General features: G+C 40.9%; 1 protein-coding gene and 1 long non-coding RNA gene across 2 annotated transcripts in view; one reads left to right on the top strand and one right to left on the bottom strand.

Moving 5' to 3' along the window:
• Positions 1 to 7,041, top strand: part of LOC149081169 (adhesion molecule nephrin-like) — a 50,095-nt gene extending 43,054 nt beyond the window's left edge. The window contains exons 19-20 of the mRNA XM_089237952.1: positions 2,945 to 3,078; positions 6,808 to 7,041. Coding sequence (XP_089094078.1) covers positions 2,945 to 3,078; positions 6,808 to 6,915 — 242 coding nt within the window. The 3' untranslated portion in view covers positions 6,916 to 7,041. The remainder of the gene's footprint in view (positions 1 to 2,944; positions 3,079 to 6,807) is intronic.
• A 13,364-nt stretch (positions 7,042 to 20,405) lies between these two features.
• LOC149081168 (uncharacterized) lies at positions 20,406 to 24,598 on the bottom strand. The gene is made up of 3 exons (XR_016193411.1): positions 23,755 to 24,598; positions 22,587 to 22,663; positions 20,406 to 21,009 (listed from the first exon to the last, which is right to left on the bottom strand). It is a non-coding gene; the product is annotated as an uncharacterized LOC149081168 (long non-coding RNA).
• Between the last annotated feature and the right edge of the window lie 1,680 nt (positions 24,599 to 26,278).

The following is a 26,278-nucleotide window of genomic DNA, read 5'->3' as shown; positions in this document are numbered from 1 at the left end:
TCACCGAAACCATGAGTGGCTTTGTGAGAGAGCGATTCTGGCACCGAAAAATGACAGTGTGAACAAGATCAACGAAAAAATCCTAAAAATTATTCCGGGAGACTCCACATCTTACAAATCGGTTGACACTATCACAGACACAGCGTAGACAGTTCTGTATCCTGCAGAATTTCTGAACTCTTTGGATATTCCGGGTGTGCCACCACACAATTTGACCCTCAAAGTCGGAGCACCTATGATGCTTTTAAGAAAATTTGGAGACACCGAGACTCTGCGTGAAGAAATTGCACAATTACATCATTGAAGCAACGATTCTAACTGGATGCGCCAAAGGAGAAGACGTCTTCATTCCACGTATCCCAACTAACCTGAAGAAATGTCATTCACTTTAAAGCGATTACAGTTCCCGATTCGTTAAGCTTTCGCCATGACAATCAACAAAGCGCAATTCCAGTCGTTAGCAGTGGCAGGTATCAACCTACTTCAGCCCTGTATTTCTCACGGACAGCTTTACGTCGCCTGTTCACGTGTTGGTAATCCCAAAAATTTGTACATCTACACACCAGATGGAAAAACAAAAAATATTGTGTATCCACAAGCGATTGCCTGAAGATTTTAATTAAAATATTTAAAAATAAAAGTAATTTTTTCTTACTTGATGCAGAAATTTTTTTTGATTAAGAATTAATTAGAAGCTATACGTATATTAATTTTTTACGGGGCGGGCAACGTCGCCGGGTATCAGCTAGTATCTTATATACAGCACTTCATTTCCAGTATGGTAGGCTACATAACAACGATGAACAAATCCATCTGCGGATAATTAGTGGATTTGTACCTATGAACATGAAAAAGCGTCGTAACAAAGTATTAAAAAAAATATTTCATAACCTGATTTATTATTTTTCCTCGAAAAATTACCAGCAGCCGTTTTTGTTGACTAGAGATCGATTAATGGAACACAATGGCCTTCTCACGAAATCTGTAGGTTATACTGTACATGCATCGAAAAATAATTAAAATAACTACGGAACCCCCCGCGGTAGATATAAAATTTATGTCTGATAGTGTGCTTCATCTACCAAGAACTTCATCTACATTAGAAATTCCGCAGAGGAATATGGGCGAGCGGATCCCGCTTATTACGTTTTCCACTAAACAGTCATTAAAAAAAAGATGTAAGCGGAAAAACTCTTTAAACTGGAAATCTGAATGAGAATTAGTGGAGTTGGGACCACGAAAATAAGTCGTACTAAGCGGGAAAGTTAAAGAAAGGCTCGACTGTGTTTCAAAAACGTTATAAGCGGGATCCACTGCGTTTTATTCCTGTATTTCAAAATGTACATTACACTTTCAACGGCATTAACGGGGGGGGGGGGGGGACAATAGTAAAAAATGAAACAGCCAGACATTTTGAAATTTACATAAAAATACTAAAGAACAAGCTAAACTTAAAAGAACAAGAACATTTCTGCCTGTGATAATTTTAATTGTGTTGCTTATAGTTTGCTTCGGAAATAGATTGTTATTCTTTTCGCCGAAAAAAAACCGGCATCTAGTTTGAAAATACAGTACTAATAACTCAGTTGGCAGCACTTGAAAAGCGCCAAGTTCAGTGTCTTGATTTTCCATTGCATCCCTTCTTTTTCATGCAACCTTGGAAGAAAAGAGCAACTCCTTTGTCGTAGACAATGGGAGACAATGCTGATGCTCGCGCCTGTCCATGCTTTGGGGGAACGCACAATGGACTTTTCAATAGATTACAAAAGCTTCGTCGCGAAGGAAATGTGAATTTTCTCGGCAAAAAACCGCCTCTGCCGCTAATAGAAAAAGCGGCGTGTTGGTGCGCTTACAGTATAAACCTATATATTTTCGACTCCCAATCGAGCGCTGTGGGATCTTCGATACTTTTCTTTGGGATCCAGGCGTGGTTTCCATACATTTCAAAAGAACGACGAAAGGCGGGAGCGCTTTGGAAAAAGAAAACAAAACGAACCGGTGAATAAGATTAATGCCGGCGCTAAACGCAGACTTAAGAAACATGCGGAAACGACCAATGCGGATCGCATTTCGGCCGCTGGAAGTTTCCCTTCGAGGGGTTAGCGCCAATCTCTTCTTGAGGTCTTTCTACTGTGTCCTGCGCCGGTGTTTATGGTGCCATTCCAACGCCACTCATAAAAAAGGAGTGTTGGTATTCGAATTTTCCGAAATTTTAGTTCTGTAACTGTAAGCCAAAGTTTTGTTTTCTTGTTCTCTCTCGAGTGCATACTTTGAGAAACCCCTATATCTCATATGCGAGAAAAAACGAAATTCGTTTTTCTCGTTCTCGTCGATGGGGGCCACGGCCAGGTATCTCGATGAAGATCAAAATAAGCCCCCTTGTAAGCCCTCTCGTTCGGCATTTTGCTTGTTGTGGCCTCGTATTTGTAAAAAGAAAAATAAATTTAAATATATACATATATAAAGAAATAAAAAATAAAATTTTGAAAATGTGAACGGGTGACCATACGTCCCTCGCATTTTGTTCCGTATTTTCGGGACAGTCTCGGTTTTTTTGTGAAGTGTGTGTTTAGAAATATTCTGTCTACTCTTCTGAAATTTAAAATTTCATTTAACGTTTATTAATATTAATTAACGTTAATGAATAGATAGATAAGTACGGCACCACCCTGGATAGAATTGGCAACATTCAATATTGTCAATTCTCGCCAAAAAAACCTAAACGCCCAAAAGGGGGGGGGGGGTCAAAAAATTTCTCAACTGCTTAGAGCCTTCAAACGTTTTAATTCGGCCCTGCCCTTGCCTGAAACGTCAGCAACCTCTTGGCTTGTTTCTCAATGAATGCTTCTCTTCGTGTTTCGATTTTCTTCATTGTTTACTCAACGTCCAATTGTTTTCTCTGCATGTGTATAATTGTGTCTGAGACTCCCGTCTTTCTCTTCAGGACATGATGATGATGATGATAGTGACTCGACCGTTCAGGACAGCATGTCACTCAGCGTGAGTAGTGGTTCCAGCAACGGAGGGACGATCAAAGAGTCCGTCACGACTACCCCTTCATCTAATTACTCGGAGTCCGTGAGTATAGTAACTACTGTCAAACTCGGTTTTGATGACATTCTAAGAAAATTTGTCGTTATAACCGAGGGAACCTTTTTAAAACGTTTTTGGCGAAAACATTAATCTCAGACAATCAAATACTGTGTCTTTCGAATCAGGGTGACCATATTTGATCGAGAAAAATACGGGTAATTCGGACGCCCACGTTAAGGGTACTTAGAGATCGGAAAGGATTGCCGCCAACTTCGTCAGATATTCTTATTAGAACTCCAAATTTTCTCACACCAAAAAATTCCTCTACAGAACACAATATTTAAAACTCAGCCCATCGCATTGTTTCAGAAGTTCATGAATTGTTTCACAAAATTCAGAATTTTTAGGACAAAATTTTTTATTGTATCGAACGTAGTTTAAACTCGGCCGAGAACTGGTTACGCAATTTCTTGGCTGATAGAAATTGTTTTTCCAACTTAAAAATTATGTTATGATAACTATGACTTGAATATGAATATTCTCACCTCACACATAATTATCATAATAAACTCTTTTTTTTCTGGAATTTCAATTTAATCCATAGTTTTTTTTCTTATAAACGCAATGTCTGGAAATCTGTGTCAATAATAACATCCAAGTTTGAATGAAACTTATATGCTATGGAACTCCTTGATCTGAATTTAGAATATTTGATGAAAATTTTTCAGATCATAGTGGATTCAAAAATTATGAATTAAATGAAGAAAACTGGGTAGAAAACCTGGTTTATCAGTGCTCAAAAACCAGGTCTGAACTCACTGAGGTCAAAAAGAATATCTGCAATGAAATAAAGCACTACCCTCCCTACGTTTGTGCTTTCTGGGTCGGAAATGGTCAAATAAACTGTAATTGATTGATTGATAGCTTAACCGTTGCCCAAACTCAAGTACCCTTATGCATCACCTTAAGATTAAAAACTTCAACTGTAATTTTGAAACTTTTTTAGAACGATTTTATCTTCGTTCCTTTATTGGATGATGATCAGTCAACCGGCTGTGATGATGCTTGTGACAATATGCACGAAAAACAATTTTAGCAATCTACAAAAATTACGTGGATTCGATGGATAGAAATGATATCGTTGCCCAAAGATTTCGTGCTCATATGCGGAGATGGACTTGAAAGGCTGGGGGAAGAGGACACGATGCGAGATAATGTCAGTTCATATACAGTATATGTATTAGATAAATCGGCTCTTCCATTAAAGCTTGGGGGGCGGGCACTGTCCTCCCTGTCCCCCTCCCCGTATCTCTGGCCACGTCGACGTTCCAGTAAGAGTCGACATAATTGAAGTTGTTTTTCGTATAAATGAAATATTTCGACATCTACAAGAAGGAATTGTTACCAGTAGTATCGGAGAAAATAACTTTCAAGAGTAATTTCATTACTCTCCAAAATTTTAAGATTAGTTTTGTAAAAAGCGGAATATTTTTTAAATGAAAAACAGAGAAATAACTCTGTTTAAGAAAATAACAAAATTTGAAGACGTATTTTCATTCCTCAAACTAAATTAAGAGGAGTAAAATTGAATTTCAATGCCTGAATCACGCATCTAGAAGCGTATTGGCGAGCACTCATTGTAACCGAAGCCAAACTTCGTATAAATGTCCCATAAAGGAGATAGTAAAGGAGGTCGTATAAACGGTATCCACTGTATACTTATAGTTCCACTTATATTGGTGATATGGGAGAAATTTTACTATAAAGGAAGAAAGTAAATCTAGTCGAAAAATTACTCTATATTCACAAAGATATCACCACAAAAGAAAGGATTTGTCCAAGTAAAGAATGGAGACGGATTTGGTCGCTCAGAGCATGGTCACTTCCTGGAAATGGCACCATGCGAGGTCCGGCAGCCACCCCTGGGAGCCGCTGTGGTGGTCGAGTGGTCATAGTGACGGACTCGCATCGCGGGGACCCGGGTTCGAGCCCCACCGTCACCACAGTGGTGGTCGGCTGAAGTTGGTTTTCTGTGGTTCCCAACTTTAAGGCGCAAATGCGAGCCGATCTCCCCGTTAAAAAGTCTCGCCACAGAGAGCAACAGTCCTACAAACAGTACAAATATTCAGTCACTACACATCACTCACCTCACTTCTGAGATATAGATGGCAGCACTGAAAAATCATACACAACACTAGACACGCACTCAAACTGTTAGGCACACACACTTACACTTCCGGCACAACTCACTAGGTAGTAAATTGCCTATGGCGATAGACCTGAGTTGTGCTCGGTTTGAAAAAAAAAAAAAAAAAAGAAAAAAAAAAAAAAAAAAGAAGCCACCCCTGGGAATTAAAGCATACTTCGTTGAAAAAAACAACGAGTGATGGGATGACTTATCAAGTGAGTAAGCGATTTGACGAGTCACCTTGTGAGTGAGTGACTGTATGAGTGACCAAGTAAGTGGGTGGGTGAACTGGTAAATGAATGAGCGACCGAATGAGTCACTGATCGTATAAGTGAATGGGTGAGTGGCAGAGTGAGGGTGAGTGAGTAATCGTTTTAGCGAGTGAGCAGGGTATGAAAAAAATCATTGATTTAATCGGATTTTGTTTGATTAAAATTAACTGACAGCTTATTAATTAAAACAAATCTTGTTAATCACTAGGAATACATATTTTCATGTCACCTAACTGCTTTTTTTTCTCCAAATTGCTCAAATTTAATTAAGCATCAAACAAACGAACTATAAGCAAAAAATACAGACGCCAAAAATCTGTGTTTACGTAACATGTGAAAGGTGTCATTGTGCCCAAATTAACTTCATGATTTTGTAAAGAAAAGTGTTTTTATTCATAAACCCCCCCCCCACCCCCGATTAAAGTGAATGAGCGGTGGCATCTCGGTATCAGACATCTGGTGCAGATACGTCGATTCACTCGATGTACAACCAACAACAATTCAGCATCATCTAAAGAAAACAAATTCTGTATTGGCAAGATTGTTTCTTGCACAACTGGTGGACGTGTTTCCGACTTGCATGATGTTGCGCTTAATAGTTTACACGTTTTCCATTCTTTCACAGATTTAAAGGAGTTTTGGTAAAAAAACGAGCAAAAACACAAAATTTTAATACGAAAAGTCAAGTCCAATGATATTTATGTTGGTACAACATCTATTATTAAGCTTTTAAATCTCGAACTTTACCACATATCAGTAACATGCATACCATACCAAGTTACTTTTACTTCAATATCATTGAAAATATGTAAAGGAAAAACAAAATTTAAATTTTGTGATTTAAATCAATGAATTTTTAAAAAAAATCAGGACTGATTTAAATTGGCGTACCCTGTGAGGGAGTGAGTAACCGTATTGGTGACTGAGTGAGTGATCAAGGAAGAGGGTGAATGACCGAGTCAGTATGTAACCATTTGAGTTATTGAGTGAACGAGTGATCGTGTAACCGTATGGGTGAACTGGCAAATGGGTGAGTGAACCAGTGACCGTATGAGCGACCAAATGATTGAGCGATTAAGTGACTCGCTCACCAACTCTTGACTCACTTGATCAATTACTCATCCACTCACTTCGTCACTGAATTGTTGGCGATAAATTTTCCGTACACATCCCCGGAAAGAAGTCGGAATGGCGAAAACTGCAAGATAATACGGGAATGTCACGGGGGAAAACGGGTCATAATATGGTCACTCTAGTTAAGAATTCTATTTTTTTTCACATAAAATACGTAATTTATTTTCATTTCTCACGCAGGATGTATCGAGAAGCGAAACGACGACGACGAGAGAAGAATCGGACGAAGTGAGCTTCTCGAGCGAGAACAACAACAGGATCTTCAATCAGAGAGTGTCTTTCGTGTGACAAGCGCACACATTCCATTGAATACATACATAGTAAAGTGGACGATTGACCGATACATATTTCGATGACCATCATTAAATATATCTTTTAATAAGTCTTTTTAAATAATAAATACACGATATTCACAAAAGGTGTCGTGCATCGTCGTCATTCTCACTGCAAGTGTATTTGATTTCTGATTCGGACGCTGGGGGAATGCTCACAGGACCGACCTTTGGGCAGGGCACAGGGAATCTACTCCAAAGAAGTTTTGAATTGTAAGGGTGCATCAAATGAAAACGGAACAGTTGTTATAATTTGGTTTATTTTTTTACGTGTGTGGCGAAATTTCGTGTAGAGATAGAGCGGGAGGTAAGAAAGGCAACCCCTATACTGCGGCAATGACAGTGCATGTTCATCGCACATTGACTTCGTTCGCTAACTCCTTTTCTGTCACTAAAAAACGAATAACACCAAGTTGCTTTTCTTTACTCCCAAACATTCCGCAGACGCAGATGAAAGAACAATAGATTTTCTGTTGAACGATAGTGTCGGTGTCCAGGGGCGTCGGAAATGTTTCGAAACTGTGGGTGCTCGTCTTCAGTTTTATATCGGAAATTTTAATTTCTGTATCAATTCTGGGGGTGCTCGGATCCATGTCACAAATTACCGTGGGTGCTTGAGCACCCACTGCACCCCTGGCTCCGACGCCACTGTCGGTGTCGACCGCCGGCGCATATCACGTGATTCCGTGCAACTACCTAGGACAAATCCATTCCGCAGTAGGGTTGCCTTCCTTACCTCTACCTCCACATGAAGTTTCGCCAAACTCATACAAAAATGAACCAAATTATAACAACTGTTTTACTTTCATTTTTGATCCACCCTTATACTAAACTACCACCCTTATACTATACTCAGCAAAGCATTCCAAATTTAACAGAAACTGAAAATTGTATTTGAAGCATATCTTAATTTTTTTTCAATTTATTTAAATTTTTGATCATCTGGGGGAGGGGGGGGGGGCCTTGCGCACGTTTCTGAATGGACGGAAGAGGATCTTGCCCAAATGATTTTCTCGATCGCGCATAAGTGAAAAATCTCGATAATGATGGGTGATGCTGTGTCATTCGCCCATTACCATAACCAGGGCCAGAGGCATCGAGATGAAGGCAGTATAGACGGAATGGGAGGGGACGCTTAGACTTAGAGTTTACAGTTGTACCGTATATGCAGGACTCAAACGCGTAAGCAGGAGGAGGGAAATGAATGGTATTGCACTGTATATTCATGACAGAGAGATCATACACACTCCGCTCCAGTGACGTCGTTGCGCATAGGCCTACCATGGGCGGAGATACGAAGGGGGAGGGGCGTGGGAGGCATTGCCCCCCCCCCCCCAGCGTTAAAGGTGAAGTCGACTGATCTAATGTATATATGCATACATGAATTGACATCATCATCGTGCCTACCCCGCAACAATAATGACCGTGCCCCCTCCCCCAGACTTCCAAGTCTATCTGCGCCTATGGGTCCTACCCGGACAAATACCATCATTTTTTGTTTCTGCATGCCATAAACTCATTGTACAAAAGCCAGAGGACCCGCCCAATATCTCAGTCCAGCCGTGTCGGAGGTTCAAGTGCAGAGGGTGCCTGGTGATAATGAGATCTCGTTGAGATGTCAATATTAAGCAAGTAAATTCGCAAGCAGTCGTTTCTAGCCGAGTACGGGGCCTCAGAAAAATTAATGTGCCCTAGCTCCACGATGCTCTTAAAACGGCCCTGCCCGGTTGCTTGCACACTTTTTTTTATCCACGGCAAATATCGGGGAATTCCCAAAGGTTAGGTGTACCTGGCTGTATTTATTGATCGGTCTTTCTGTATATTCATGAATCATGAGGTTCAGCCCCCCCCCCCACCCAACAAATCATTGGGGTGCTCAAATACCGAGTTCCTTACGCACTTTCTAGGTCACTCTTTTGGTCACTCACTGATCTGGTCGTACCCTGAGCCTTTCTTTTGTCGCGCGCCGTATGAGATACCCTCTGGTAGTATAAAAACCAGAGGAGGGAGAAAGGGGGGATGGTTAGTACACACAGATTATTATACTCATTTTGGGAGAAGATGGGTAGGTGTTGGAGTTTTTTACTTTTCTTCGCTCAAGTCCTCTCTGTCATCTATAACTTTCTATGTATCTGGTATAATTTTTCTCAAACAGGAGATGGCCCTCAGGCATAAAGCCCTGTATAATTAAAGAAGAAGATACTCATTTGGGCGCAGAAAAAAAAAAGCGCCGTAAATAACTTGTGCTGCCATTTACTTTCTTTTAAAAAATCTACCGCCTTTTAAATTTGTTGTATCTTCTAAGTTAGAATGTATTTGAATAAAAAAAATATATTTTTTATAACTTTATCATAGAAATTTATACGCCTTTTAAATTAGAGTATAATATTCAGGCGTCTGTGTGTCCAGACCTTTTTGTAGGCTCCAGTTTTTGTGAAAAGGGTCATTAATTTTGTTAAAAATAAGTAGTTTTTCTGTGAAGTAATCTAGTTAATCTGCAGTCTACAAAAACGAAATGAAATTCCAAATTTATGGTTTCATTTATTTTTATTTTGAGAAAGTCCGTTTTTCAGGTCCAGAATTTTGTGAAGGGTCCGTTTTTTAGATCCGGAATTTTGTAAAGGGTCCGGAAAACGGGCCCAAATATTGGCTGGGCGCAGAGCCCTGATATTCGGAGAAGAGTATGAATCTTCACAATTTGCAATAATCACTGCCGATGGCAACTGCTAAACTTAAATGATGATATTCAACGTTGTTAAGGGAAATCGATTGAGCTCATTGCGTAAACTATTTACGTAAATGTTGCGTTGATAGAGCATTATCATTTTTGTACTGCATACGTATAACGTCAAAAATAGTTTGATAAACAAAAATAAAAGTTTTCAATGCAGTGCAATACTAATTGCAAATAGTATATGTACTCAAGGTCGGAACTAGAGGGGGACATTACCCCGGGTGGAAAAATTTAGGGGTCGGCATGTTTTTTGAGGGAAACAAAGAACACTACATTATATAAAATTATCACATTTTAAATTGGCGAAAGCGGAAAAAATCATGTTCACCCTGGGCGGCAAAAATCCTAATTACGGCCCTGCATGTACTTGGTTACATATCATCACCGATAGGTGTCGGTATATTTTTGGAAATCTGCGTCGCCCCCCCCCCCCAAAATATCCGACCACGAGCAGCCATTGCTCTTTTGATCGCTCATGTGCTTCACATGATCTAGGCCACTCTTTTGACCGTTCACTGATTTGGCCCCTCGCTTTCTAGGCCACTCCAATATTTATCATCCCCCCTGCTTACACACTCTTTTGATCGCTTCTATGCTTATACACTAGCAAGGAAAGTCGTCCTCAAAAAATTTGAGAAAAATTCAAGTACATTGTTATATCTGAAGGTGACAAAAAGGTAAATTTATGAATTTAGAACAGTATACAAAATAAAATTTGGAATAATACTGTAAGGGAATGGTCACGGTACCATTGTTATATCGAACCACTGGAAGAATATATATATATATATATATATATATATATAATTATCTAGATTAACCCAGGCTCCTAGTGGTCCAATATACATTTAGAATAAAACGATGACTCATGAAAAGAAAGAATCAGTTAAATTTCAATAGCATTTAATATTTAATCAAATGATCATATGAAAAGAACGAGTTATATTTACACAAAATAAAAGTCAATTAAAAAAATCCATTTCCACGGTATCAAATTCTGCATAATACATAGACAAAATACTATATGTCCAATTATAATAATTTTAACTTGATGCTGGAATAACTCTCTTTTAATCACTCTTTATGCCTAATTTCGCCATCTGCCCCCTGTTAATTCCTCATAATTTAGGTTTCAACTAAACGTCTATAATTTACTAAAAATGTGGTAAGAATTTCTTTCCTACCTTTCCTCCATCCCTTTCATCACGGATGATCGCCGCTCCTGATGCTAATCGTTGCAATGTGTAAAAACAAAAATCTAACTACATCTTTTTTCAACTTGATTTCTAGCTTGCACTAATCAATCTAATTTAATTTTTCAAAGATTCCAAAAAGTAAAGTTTTGAGGGGTACCAACCCCCTATTTCTAATTGGTAGTCCGGCTTCAAAGAAAGACCCTTCCATTGGGTGATGAGGATTACGTAGGTACAAATTAGTATTAATATTGACATCATTGGTCAAGGTTCACCCCCTACTGAAGTCACGCGCCAGAATCAATCAAACTGGTTGTTTTGCAACCAGCAAGCCTGAAGGAAAAAATTTTTTGACTCTCGGATGTGACACGAGAGAGAGAGGATGCACTCCACATGAGCTCCTAAAAAACTTGTAAATTAATCAAGTATTATGATAGATTAGTTCAACTCGGGCTAGGCACTATCCGTACTCAGTCGGATAAGATAGCCATCTCATAACATGGCACCGAGAAACAACTTAGCACCACAACCAGTCTGTTTCTTACATGAAGTGATTCTTGATGAGGACAACGAGAATGCAGAATGGGCCAAGCTGCTAGCGGTCTATAGCAGAAGGAAAGCACGTAACGCTGACCTGAACAAGGCTGCCATCGCATACCTCGGGACCATCAGGGACCACTTCCACAGCTGGAATAAATCACACCCCAGGAACAGACGCCCGGACACGGAAGTGTTCTATTGCACGGGCGATGACTTTCTAAGGAAGGCAATGGAGGACTACAACAAAATTATGGGAAGTCCAGATGACCCGGAAGTGCCACTGTTCAAGCAGTCCCTAAGGTGGAACTTGCAACAAATTATCATCATCGGTACAGATTGCTTCTTCGATGAAGATGAAAACGAGGGCATCTGGACGGAATACTACAATGAAATCAACAAACATATCTGGAAGCGGGCCAAGAAATGGGACGAGATCCCGTTATTCATGCGGAAGAATCCCGTCCCGGACTCTGAAGCCCAGCCTGACCAAGATGTGATACCACCGAACCCGGGCATTGCTGAGCCCCCGGAAGAAGGAAACAAGGCCCAGCTAAGCGACAATTACCAACCACAAATCCAGGAACCGGAAATTCCGGGTGAAAACCGAGGAAAACTGGAAAATGATGTGGGCGAACAGGCCAAAGATGAGGTCTTCACCGCCGCCGACGGTAAGGGAAGCCCCGCCCCGACGAGCGAACCAGCAGCAGCGGACCAATCGCGTGGAATGAGCGATGATGAAGCCCCGCCCTCACTGGTTGCGATCGACGGGAAAACCGGCAGTGATCAGCCGGAGCTCCCCCGTACTCAAGACGGCAAGAGTGAACCCCCCACCGCAGTCATCGGCACCCAAGAGGTCCACGAACCACAAGAAGGGACAGCGTCGGCTTATCAGTCGTGTGCTAGCGACGAGGAAATGGATATACCCGTTCCAAACGAACCCGAGCCAGGCAGCGAACAGCCAGCAACAAGCGGGTTAAACGGCGTCACGTACACCATTGTAGCTCGCGCTGACCGGCAGTGGCGAAGTATCTCCAAAGTGATAAAAGATCAGTGCTGTGCCCCAGTTAAAACAAAAATAGTGCGTGATGAATTTAAAATGGACTTTTGCACTCTTAAAGACTACGAAACGATCCTCAATCACATAGGTAATAGTGATGCAAAAATCACTAGACGATCTGCCTCAGATGATCCCACCCTCAGCGTACTTATACGAGGGCTAACTGCAGCGATTCCAGCAGAGGACATCTTAAACGAACTATGTGATGAAGGCTTCTCACCCCTAGACGTCACCCAACTTAAATCCCAGAGGAAAAGAATTAGAGGGAAACCGCTACCCCTCTGGAAGGTCGATTTGAAGGACGACCCAGATTCAAGGAGAATCCTTGAACTCAAAAAACTTTTCCTTATCGATATATCGATAATGAGATATCGTAGGAACCCCAATAGGAAATCGATTAATATCTGTTATCGATGCCAAACCTGGGGACATCGAGGTGACGAGTGCGAGCGACCACAGAAATGTTTGGTTTGTTCGGGGAACCATGACGTAAAACGTTGTGCCAACATTAAAGGAGTTGACACCCCGACCTGCTCAAACTGTGGGAAAGGCCACACGAGTAACTTTCGTGGATGCGAAGTATACAAAAAATTATTTGCAAAATTCCAGGAGCAAAAAACTTCCCCAATAGTGGAACGTAATGACGAGTTCATCGCCCCCAAAGAAATCCGGAGATCAAAGAAAAATTATACAAACACGTCGTTTCTCCCACGAAGTGTACTACGAAAATTTAACGAGCGAAAAAAGAAAATTTCGCTGGACTTACAAAAAACGAAGGAAAAGAATGCGATTGGCCGAGCCAGCTCTACGGACCTCCCAACGGAACCTTTAACTCAGCGTGTATCAGCTGAAAAACACAAGTCCCGTTCTACGGACCTCCAACGCAGTGCTGAAGTGAAACGTAAGGCGACAGACGGGGCGAGTGAGCAGCCCCGACAGGTTGACGTCCATGCACGGCACAGCCCGAGCCCACTGCATACCGTAAGCAAGACGGTTGGAGCCAACGCACTACCCACGGAAGAAGCCAACAAGGCACCCGGACTAGGTCAACGTGATTTTTTGACAGATAACCCGGATTCCGATGCGATGGATGCTAGTGATAGCCCCGCAAACGAAATCTTCCAAATAGCTCAATTATACATGAAGAGTATAATAAGAAAAACATCACGCAAAGACAAGCGTGAACTAATCCAGGAATTCAAAAAAGAAGCTGGACAGTATCTCGCCCACTAAAAGAATTCCTGAATAGCTTGCAGAGTAGCAGCAAGCAACCCTAAGAGCAATTAAAGGCTCATAATAGCCGGTATTAATCAATCGGCATTTTCTATCTTTTTCTACGTTTCCCTTACCCATCTTTCCAAGAATATTTTCTCCAAAACACATATAAAAACTTAAAAATTTTGAGGCATTCCTGAATTTTTCAGAAATGACTCTGAAAATAATTAAAAATATTTCATCTATCCCTTTTCCTAGCTTTTTTAATAATACTAATACTATTCCTCTTTTTCTTCACCTTTAATCTAATATTTTTTTATTACTTACAAAATTGCATATCATGTGACTTCTCTCGTCCAATTAGGTACATGAACGCAACCGACGAATGAGGTGCGACCATGGCGCAAGATGATGACGTCAAAGGAGCGATCACTTTTCCTCCGAAATATTAATAAGTAATATGACTAACAGAGCTCGTCCAGACATGTTTGATTCAAAATTCCTGGTTAATTAATTCATTAATTAACCGTGGTTCCCCCACTAGACAGTGCTCCCAATTTCGGACTGACATACATGCATTTTCACATACACACACAATGCTCCCTTGCCTTACTCTTCACAACGGCCCCCCGCGGGTCGGCATGAGGGCAGCTAGTGTCAACTGACAGGTACTGCCAGAAATCCCCATTCGTATTTCGTAACCAGCAAGCCTTTTTAGGGTCAGGTCCTTCCTACTCTTTCAAATCTTCACGCTATCCTCTTTCCAAAAGCCCAAAAAATCTCTTCAAAAAAACTTAATAATTTAAAAAAAAAAAAAAAACTTTTCCATTTTGTTTTCTTTTATTTTTAACTAACACTTTTTTTTATCTCCTAACAACTTTCCTTACCGTCTAGGAACTTTGCCTTTCATTTTTCTCTTTTCAGATCCTAGATTGCAGAGAGGTCCAGCCAATCCCAGGGCTTGAAAGCAGCGGTCCAATCACCGAGGTCCAGTCTCTCCGGCTTTCTTCCACAGCAATACTTCTTCACTAAAACTACTAACCAAAATCAAAATCTTTTTAATCATCAAAATTCAACATCTATCAATCATTCATTCGCATGATAAAGCCCGAACGCAACGGTCACGCTTTTGCATCGCTGCCGTTAGTTCTCCCGTAGGGGTCCGGGTGAGAAGGAAATCTCATCCCGGCCAAGGGAGTAAATCCGGGGACCTAGGCCACAGTTAGGCCGGACGGGTCCCACAAGTTGATCTCGTAAGATCACTAATTAACACCGAACAGAGATCGACGCTCTCCAACGGTTGTTCAGAAATAAGGCTGGTGACACCTGCTCGGGACCGCCGCAGCGACTTTGTCCGCGAGGCTCTCCGGTGCGCTAGCCGCAGAATCACCACTTCGCTTCTACATCGCCCCCCTTTCTCCCCCAGTGACTTTTCGTTCTTCTCCCCCCCCCCCAAGTGCAATGGATTACACACCTTTTTTCTAGGATACTAAAAAACAAGGTAAGTGGTCTCAATTGTGCGCTCTCTATTTTTTGAAAATGGGTGTGTTATGTCCCTTCGCCACCGCTGAGGATGACGTCACTTATGCGCAACTTCAGCGCCAATCGTTTGCTTTCGACGAGCTCTCAAGGGAGCAGCGAATCGAATTTGGAAATCTTCTCCTAACATGGGCCAAAAGCAAGGAGAATGTAATTAATAATTCGCCTTATCAATCGTTCAACAGCTGCAAGTTCGATGAAGCAATTCTTTCGCTTGCAACAAGCTACACGGAGCTATCCAACAGGCTTACTCCGCTCAATCGTTCCGATCAAATCGATGAAATAATCGAAAAAAATGAAAACTCACTAATCGACAATTTTATATCCGAGGCAAGGGATTTCTTCGATAAATTCCAAGATGCCTCCTGTGTGCACAAAACGTCTCGCGCGTTCAAATTGGGAATTATTTCCACCCCTATCCCAGCTGAAGGGACCCCACCTTCGATCAATGAAACGCCGAAAAAAAACAAAAAAAGAAAGAAAAGTCGCCCCCAAAAAAATTCGCCCCCGATCTCTGAAGACGATTCAAGCCACTCTGGCGATAATGAAACGAACAACTTCACGCTACATTACTCTCATACAGAGAACTCCACTGTCCTTGAAGACAGCACCCAATCGACAGACAACAATTCAACTCAATCGACCTCCAGTGGCGTAACCGACTCCACTGATAACAGCACAGAAGACTCAAACTCGTCTTCATCCACCATTGAAGAACCCCCCGAGCCAACCCTGGCTCCAGTCGTAGTTACCCCGCACAACATTTCAACCGATAGCACCGAGGAAATACTCCCACCCAAGTCGCCCCCAGGGCAAAAACCTGGTACAACAAAAGAATCAACCGACGCTTCCTCCCTGTCAGACCCCCCCCCCTTCCCCTGTAATCACAAGTGACCAATTACCCATTGAACCCACTCCTACGCCATCCATGGCCCCCTCGCCCCCAACCTCCACCGCAGCCCCAGTGGACCAAGATGGATTCACCAAAGTCACCTATCGAAGAAAAAAGAAGCCTGCGCCCCCCCCCCTGTGGCCGCACCGACCCCAGCTCAACCCAACCAAGTCGCCCCCAGTCGAAGTAAAGTTAAAATCCCAGCCATAGTTCTCTCACGCTGGGGCGACACCTGGCTCCGGGATTTCGCAGCTGTTCGCAAAAAATGTGAGCACCCCCCGGAGGCGAAACCAACAGGGAGCACTATCATCTTCCAAACTTTCTCAGAAATTGATCACAGAACCGCCACGAAATTCTTCGACTCGAAAAATTTCAAATACCATACGTACCGACTGCAGCAGGACCGAACCCTCAAGTTCGTCATCAGAGGGCTACCTGCAAATGTAAAACCAGCAGAAATCGAGGAAGCCCTTAAGGGACAGGGAATCGAGACAATTAAAATAACCAATATGAGGAACTACACCACTGGCCGCTTCCTCCCACTATTCTTAGTCGAAGTCAACATTGACAACAAGCATTTTGCAAATGTCACGGAAATCGAGGGCGCCCCCATAGAGGTAGAACGCTACCAAGGGGGTGCCTCCCCAATTCAATGTAGGCGGTGCATGGCCCCCGGGCACACTGCCCTTTTCTGCCGAAATCTGCCCATATGTGCCTTCTGCTCTGCGGGCCACGAAACGACCCGATGCACCCTTAAAGGCAACAATAATTTCTTACGTTGCTTCTTTTGCAAAGGGAAACACACGGCCACATTTCCTGGCTGCCCGGCCCGCCCCCCAGCCCTAAACAATGGCGGCCGCACATTTGTTCCCAAGCTCCCCCCAAACCTTGCCCCCCCACAGGCAGCGGATTTCCCCCCGCTACCTAAAATCGCCCCCCTAATCGACTTCAACGACGATACGTACGAACACGGAACCGCCCCCATCGAGGTCAGATCGACCCGGCAACCACAAATCGAAACAGATATTCCAACACAAAAGTCGCCTTCATCCAACCTCACCGAACTTATAAAAAAGCAAGAGGAACTTCACGCCAAAATTAGGCCTGGCGCCCCCCCCCCAAGCGAAGGGGAAACCTTCACTCACCCTTGAGGAAATGAAGGAGAAAATAGAAGTCCTCGAAACACGACGCAAATACCAAGTCTGCATTTATGAACTCATATACCAGACGCCCAGACTAAATATCAGTGGCGTAAGTGATATCGATACCTCTGTCCAAAGCGACCACGTTCAACAAATCGACCCCCCCCCCGGCACCCACGCCCGAACCAGCTAGACCACCCACCCATTCCATATGCCAAGCCCCCACAACCCCGGCACCGCCCGCCCCCTCCCTCCCCCTACCTGAAACTGTCACCCAACCGTCGCCCCCAAAAGAAAATAATCTTCTCGTCAGCACTATTGGTACACAGCTCTCCGCCTTATCCCAGGAGACAATTGCAGCTCTAATCGCCCTTCTCTCCACCCTCCTTAACAAAGATTAATAATAACGACGCCCCCACCAAGCCTTTCACAATAATGGCTTGGAACTGCAACGGAGTTAAAAATCGAGTACGCGAGCTTCACACAGAAGCCATGCGACATCAAGTCGATGCACTTCTACTCAGTGAAACTTGGTTGCTTCCGAGCAATAAAATAAAATTCCCAGGGTACACCATTGCCCGTACTGATCGGCTTCACAATCGGGGGGGCGGAACAGCAGTTCTACTAAGAAACTGCTATTCTAGCCACCCCCTTCCCCTTCCTGCTTCCCCCCACATCGAGGCCACGGCCATTACAGCTTATGTGAACAAATCTCCCATAATCCTTTGCGCCGTATACAAGCCGCCCAACCAGCCAATAGACACCGCGCTTCTCGACACTCTTTTTAACCGAACTACGCCAGTCTTCGCTGGGGGCGACTGGAACGCAAAAAGTCACTTATGGTTCAGTAAAAAAAAAAATGCGGCGGGACGTCAACTCCGCTCCTTTTGCTTAAACAATTTTCTTGACATTCATTCCACCATAAACGAAACACACTTCCCTTCCAACACGCGTCACAGTCCTGACGTACTCGACTTTGGAATCTCGAAAAACTTTCTGTACCATATCACAACATACCCGAAAGCGTTGCTCACTTCACCGCATAACCCCGTCTTCTTCGAGATTGAACTCAACATCCCAAGAGCACGACGTATCATTAAACAGACAGACTGGGGTAAGTTCCAAGACTTTCTCCAAGAAGCCGCCACCATTGACCCCTCGCCCCCCACACCTTCGAACATCGACGCAGCGGTCGAAAAGCTCACCACCAGCATCCAAGACGCCATATCACACTCCACCACTGAAGTTCCCTATAACGACCTGCGATATGGCCTACCCCGGGACATTCTTGAAAAAATTAAATTTAAAAACCAAATTCGTAAGAAATGGCAGAATCGCCACCGCCGATCCGATAAGCTCCTGCTTAATAGACTACAAAAACAGATCAAAAAAGACGTCGACGACTTTGTCAATACCAGATTTACCGAATTTGTCAGCAACGCCACCGCTGAAAACGGCAACTTATGGAAAGCACGGCGAATTTGTCAGCCCAGGGCCCCCCGGGTAACGAAAATTAAAAAGGGAGACGACCTCATTTTTGACCAATACCAATACCATGAGTGGTGCTACGGGGTTCCAGTCGTTGCTGTAGTAGCAACGCATACCCCCTTCATTTAGTACCGCCATCTGCTAGCGTTGTTTGCGTATAGCCATTGCGTTTTGTGCAGACTTTTTTAAAAGGGTGCTCCGTTTTCTCAAGGAGCTGGCGCCCTGACGGGCTTTTCATGAGCATGTTTTACGTTTGTTCTCGCCGGGTTCCTGACGCGCTTTCCTCTTACAGGGGCTGGACCGTGTATCTAGCTACGATTATTTTCTTTGACGTTTTTACACATTAGTGTCTTATTTGGATCCGGGGTGATCGGGCCGCTGTCATGTGTTGATTGCAAAACGGAATCTTCTAAGGGCCGGGTCATGTTAAATTTGCAGTTTTCAAGAAATATATATTTACAGGTGTGCATTTACAAATTACAAGTTACTAATCTCAATTGCATTTACAATTATGGTTCATATTAATTTGCTTATCCTATTCCAAAATTGTTATATACCTCCACCAGAATATATTTACAGGTTCTTGTTTATATTTACAAATACAATTCTTATTGCTTGTTTATCAATTATAACGTTATACACCTCCACCATTATTTACATATTCGTGTGGGCGTTACCCTCTATATATCTTTATTTCCTTTTGTTTATTTACATACAAGAATTTCTGCCGTTTGTAGCTCCCCCTGGCGGGAGGGATCCTTGTGTTGTCTTTGGGTTTCTACTCTTTCCCTTCACAGGGTTTCCAGGGGGTGAACTATCTCTGCAGTCCTTAGTAACTACTAGTCCTAATGAACTACCGGTCGGAGGACTGAAGCTAAGGACCGCTTCAGCTACTAGTAGTTAAGAGGTACTATGTACTACCAGTCCTTAAGGTCACGTGACGTGAAACAGTAGTTAGAGGGGGAGAAAATTTTTGGTTTCGAGAGTAACAGATCTCTAACCAATCGGGATGCCATTTGAAGCCTACAACTACTACTAATTATTTAACAATCGTTTTTCCGCAGTGGATTGTGGCAGCGATTTCATGTTTACAAACAAACATGTTGTAAACAAACTTTTTTTTCCCGAAGGACTCGCCATACATTTTTTTGTCACCCGTGTTTTGCAATTTTTTTTACTCTAATATCGCTGGCTAGTTTAATTATTTTGTAACCGTATGAGGACGTTGCATTTTTCATCTTGGGACTTTTTTTTAGAATAAGATTCAGTATATAATAATAGTCAAAGTATTTTTCTTGTCCGAGCTCATGGGCCCCACTTTTGGATGCTTGAAGAAGCGAGTATATGGGACCCCAGCTGCATATAAGCGGGTCGCATACTGATGGAATCAAAATTTGAAAAAAAAATTCTTACAAACAAATGTAAGATTTTAAATTAAGGTTACCGGCACTAGTTGAGCCTATGGCCGTAATGTGCCTTTTCGGGGCAGACTTTCCCTTTTTTTTTTGAGGGGGGGGGCCTCTTCTTGAAAGGGTTATTATGCAAAATAATTATAGATTTTTGAGCCCCCTATTCACTTCGGGAGCCGTACTTGAGGCCCCAGCTGAATACTGTTTTTAATATTGAGTGCTACTTTTTTTTAAAAACCAATTTGTTAAATGATTTTTTATTATCCATTTTTATTCCTTTTAAATTCATTGAAACAACAAATTGCAAATTCTTTCTGGAGCAACTAAAATAATAAATTATTGATAATTTATAATTAAAAGAATTAACTGCCTTGCTGCGTATTGTAGTTCTGTATTTTAAACTATGGGTTTCTCCTCAGTATTAAAAAATATTATCAGAACATGATTCTCTATGAATGAGCACTTACCTGTTAATGCAAGTGAATACTTCAATATTTAAAAGATATATACTTCTATATTAAAGATCTTTCATCAATTTATCTGTTTCATATTTAGCTTCCAACAAATAACTTCACCTGATAACTTTCATTTGATCGTATATTTCATTTCAGTTGATTAGAAGATGAATGATTGATTGAAGTTGATTAATAGAAACATGAATTGAATAACAACTTGCACACATGATTTGTCATACAAAAACATTTTATTTCAAACATATATTCATAGAAAGTTATCATAATCACAATTTATTTGTTGTACTTTTCTTAGAAATCGCACCTTTCAAGAATATAATTTTTTGAGATTCATTAATTTTCATTTGCATCTTCAAATGTTGATTTACCTGAAATTAGAAAGAGGAAGAAAAAAAAACTTTTATTATGCTTATCAATCTTTAAATGTACTGTATATTTGATTTCAAATTATAACAGTCTTTATTTGCATAAGTAGAGATAATTCGTGCACAATAGCACTTTGTTGACTCGCCACCATTTTATCACAGTAGGATCCAAAATGCATCAACTGTGTTTTACAAGGGAGGCCTGGCATTGCACACAGATGCACTTGTTCATGTCTAGATGTATTTACCTAAGGCTTCACAAATCTTAGGAGCCAACATTGCAAAAAAGAAAATCATACTGACACCTCAAATTTTCTATGCAGATCACAAAATATTTGGAGTTTATATCTGCATCTTCCGATATGTGAAGATCATCACCAAGTGCTAAAAAAGTTGAATATAATTTGTTTTTACTTTGGATTATTTCTCCTAAAAATATGCTTGGCTGCCAAGAAATTTGGCCGGCACCTAAAATGTTTTTCAATTTTTCGAGCCATGGTTCTACCCTAAAATTTTGGTCAGACAGATGAAGTGAAAAAACCTATTGGCACGCGGCTAACTTCAAATTTTCACTTTACTTTCAGCTTCGCTCTAAAACACATCCTTAGCAACCTCTTGTGGATCAGGGAACCCTATTTAAATTAACATAGAAATTTTGCAGTGTTGTATGGTCTTACTAGTTAAAAAGTATAATATTATTTGTCGTCAAACATATTGTTTTAATATTTCCATTCACAAAATTTGCTCATCAGTAAATATAACACGTTTTTCAAAGAATTAATATTGCTTTTCAGTTAGCAAAGCTTCTAAAGGTTTTTTTTAACGTCCTCCCTCTCATTTATATAGCCAAGACAGGTTTTTCAACAGTATACATGTTTTTACTTGCACTGGTCAAATTTTGAGTGGTACAGGTAGCCATTAAGAAATCTATCTTAATTTGCTCAATTCAATTATGTCAAAAACAGTTGTTCTTTCAATAGTATCTGAAAAAATTATGATTATAAAGAAAATTACTCATAGCAAGATATTTCTCGAGAAAAACCAATATGGTATGGACTAAAAACAATGCCACCTTTCCCCCCCCCCCCTGCTTATTTTGTTTTTGCACATATAAAATGAGTTGCTGAAATTACAATAATTTCAGAGGGAAGTATGTTTCTGTTAAGTTTTATATTGAGAAATATTCAAGTGATTTTACAGTTTACAATTTTTATGAATTTTCTCAACTTAAAATTGAATGTGTATAAAATAGGTTATTTTATTCATCATGCAACATAAATGAGACACTGAAATACATTTCTTAATAAACGTGTGAATTTATGTAATACAGCCTCTCCGAAACGCTATTATGTCTGCGATCTGATATAACGCCAAAATTCTTTGGGTGGGATGGTGGCATTAAATCGGGGGTTCGGCTGTATTTGTTCCACTAGGGTTGTTGATACAAATGAAATCAGTGAAAATGATGCGACACAATGTTAAAATTTATGTCATTAAATCATGCATGGAAATATTTTATTTTACATGAAAATAATAATGGAAACTGTTGCTCAAAGTCAAATACAAAGAATTAAAATTACCTTTGTTTGCTCTGGTATAATTGTTTGGTAACTTTGAAAACCTTCACATAACTTCGTAGCTACCTACAGCCAATTTCCTGGGAAACAAAATTTTTCAAGAGTTAGAAAAGTCTCACAAATGTATATACAATATATATATATATATCAGCTGTTTACTAACAACATCGTTAAAAAATAAATGCTTGTTAAAAGTTTAAATGTTAAAAGTTTCAGTTCCATAACATCTCAAAATGTTATATTTTAAAGTTCTTAAGTATTCGACATGGAAATTTTTTTTCTGTCTTTACCCATACACACAATCAAAAATAATTTTTGGCAAAAAATTCAATTTGAACACACACAGCAAGGCCATAACCCAAATACTGAAGTAGTAATATGTTTCAAACACTAATCTGCTTCCTTTCATTGTAATATATATATACCTCAACACTAAAAACTGTGCGTGAAATTAAAACTTTGTTTTTTAGTCCCATTGTACGAACTTCATTTTTTATATCAACAAAACAATATAATGATTCCTTATTAAATATTCATCTCAGAGCGAGTTACAGAGTGCAATTTTTAAAGTAGTAGCATATGATTTTTTTCTGAAAATTTAACTTTCACTAAGTATTACAATATTGTTCATTTGAACAGTTCAAAATATCAAATCTATATTTTAATCCTTTACACTAAATTTAGTGCATGAGTTTTACAAAATTTAATATTTAACATTACTGCCAATTTTTACCATGCTTTATTTCAATTTCACCATTACTCATCACAAAAAAATTAATTAAAATTTTTGCCATTTAGGTGCTATAATTTATTATCAATGAATTGTATTTGTTATTATTTATTTACGCATGTGCTCAATTCATTTAGACATAATTTTTCATTAAAAAAAATTAATGTAGCAAAAAACATAGAATGTAAAATTTTAATCTGATATTATCGTAATAGAAGATTCATCTTTCATTCGCCATGTAAATATTTTCAATACAACCCAAAATATACATGGGCTATTTGATATTTTTCCAGCATTACCAAGTGGGACCCACTGCCCTATTGATTGCGTAACATTATGTCCATTTATATTTTTAAATAACGCATTTACTGAGCAAAAAAATATTAATAATATCTCTAACACTTTTCTTATATAGTTCGATAGCAATAAAATAATTCTTACCTCAGTAATGAACATGCTAGCACTTCGTCGTGGCTTCGATCGCCGATGTCAACATACACGTATGTATACTACAGCAGGTTTTGGAGGATATAACGATGAATCACTTCAACTTTGATGACACCGAAGATATAATCCAAGTTTTATCTGTCATTATTATCGTAAAAAAATTTTCAATTCGAAAAAAAACAGCATATTTCATCGCTAAATATCACAGCGAGAGCTCGCGGCCAGAGGCAAAATTTCCTCTTTTTCAAGATGGCCGCCGTGAGCTACTTTTCTTGCTGCTTTAGGACTGGTGCTAGGCAGTCCTTAGCAGCGGTCCTAAGTAACTACTAAAAAAAAGTCCTTAGCTTAGAGATAGTATCGAAAAGTCGAACTACTGGCCATCTAAGGTCAAATCGGGGCTTAACTACTTTTTTTCGGCTAAGGACCGCAGAGATAGTTCACCCCCTGCATCCTTCGTCACGCATCACTCGTCACTATGGCGATGTGGTGGGGGGGGGAGAGCCAGCAGCTCTCTTCTTATCTGCTCTTGCTATCGCCTTTGTTCTTTTCCCCTTCTCCTCCGTTTCTTAGTGACTTTTCTCCTATAGTTGGGCGTGGGGAGGGGGTCTAGTCTCACAAGTATCAATTACTCTTTTCTCCTATTCATTTCAAGGGTTGTTTATCTTGTTGGAGTTCTCCTATTGTGTTACTCGGAGCGCTCCTATTGTGGGTATTAGAGGCTCTCCTATTGTTGATTTCTGCGCTCTTTCGTTGTTGGCGCTGTTGCTATGACAACCGCACGGCTGCTACCCCTTTAAAGTTTGTGTGTTTAGCATTTGCTATATGAATGTATGTTGTGATTAAGATTGAATCAAATTAGTATGCATTGTTTTTTGCTGGGCGCCTCTGCGCCTGCTACAGTCCCGGAACATTTGGTCTTTGGAGACTCAGAATGTTTTTGGGCCTTCTTCTAGACAGAATCTGGTTACTTTCATAGTTTGAGACATTTCGAAGTTGTTCTGATTCGGAGTTTTCAATGTTTTCGAAAAATTTTCTTGCTAGTCTCTGGACAAACTCAAATACCGTTTCGACTTTTGTGTCTTTTCTAATATGCTTGTTTCTCAGGAACCATGGGGCCCTGAGGATTTTCCTGAGATATTTGTTTTGTTCCCTTTCTATACGTACTATTATCTGGTCTCTGTGGTAGAACCATGCTATCGCACCGTATGTCATAGTTGGTCTGATTACCAGTTTGTAGAGGATGATTTTATTTTTGACAGAGAGAGATATGTTGCTCTGGCAAATACGCCTCATCATTGCTGTGGCAATCATTGCCCTTCTAATGGCCTCCTTGCAGTGTGAGGTCAGGGACAGCGGTCTGTCAAGGATAATTCCGAGATATTTCGCAGTGTCGGATGGAGTAATTCTGGTTCCTTGTATAACAAGGGCCGCGTTTTGCGGCAAATTTTCTGGCCTTTTACCTGTTATCCACATGAATATTGTTTTGTTGGCATTTAGCCGAACTCTGCTTCTTGTGCACCATTCTTCGATTAGTCTCGCATTCTCCTGAAGGGCATCCAATGCTCCCAAGGGAGACCAGTGGCACTCTGCTACAGCACTATCATCTGCGTAAAGGGCCGTTAGGCCTGTGTCGCTCACTGGGAAGTCATTCATATGGTAATTATGAAGTGCCGGGCCTAGAACACTTCCCTGGGCTATGGAAGCCCTGATTGGGCGAGCCGATGATAGTGTCTGGTTAATTTTGACTTTGAAGGTTCTACCTTCAAGATAATTTTTTGTGAAAGTGATCAAGCTCCTGGGCAGATTCATGCGAATGAGCTTGTGCACTAGCCCGTTGTGCCAAACTTTGTCGAAACTTTTCGCGAGATCGTATAAGGCTAGTGCTACTGTCTTTTGGCTAAGTCTGGCCCGTTGGAGGTATTCAATGACCCTCAGGAGTTGCGTAGTGGTTGAGTGACCTTGTCGGAAACCATGCTGTTCCGGGATGATGATATTATGGTACTCGTTGTAATCGTGAAATCTTCTTATAACTACTCTCTCAAATAGCTTTCCTAGGGAGCTGAGAAGAGATATAGGGCGCCAATTTGACGCTATGTTTAGATTTTGGTCAGATTTTGGGATTAAAATGACAATTGCAAATTTCCAGATACTTGGATAATGTTTATTTCGGAGCAATTCGTTGAAGAGCTCTGTCAGCATTCTTATGATATTGGGTGGTAGCTCTTTGATGGCTCTATTTGTGATGTTATCAGAGCCTGGCGCCTTATTTTTGTGAAGTTTTTTGATGAGGCCCTCTACTTCCTGTATGTCGGTCGGGTGCAATGCCGTGCCGCCCTCAAATGAGGTCGAGGCAAAGTACCTGTCGACACCTCTATCTATTCTATTGATGTAACTTGCTGGAGTATTTGAGTTCGGGCTGAACTGAAGTTCCAGTGAATCTGCGAAAATCTCGGCCCTATCCTCGTCCGAGGCCGCTGTCCCGTTAGGACCTTGAATTGGGCCCATCGTTGGGCACCTG

This window comes from Pholcus phalangioides, unplaced genomic scaffold (assembly GCF_987345545.1).
Source record: "Pholcus phalangioides strain wild (caught in Gottingen) unplaced genomic scaffold, Ppha-v1.0 ptg000010l_1, whole genome shotgun sequence".
Taxonomy (NCBI): Eukaryota; Metazoa; Arthropoda; class Arachnida; order Araneae; family Pholcidae; genus Pholcus; species Pholcus phalangioides.
Note: the sequence above shows the minus strand (reverse complement) of the source record. Positions and strands in the feature narration are given on the sequence as shown.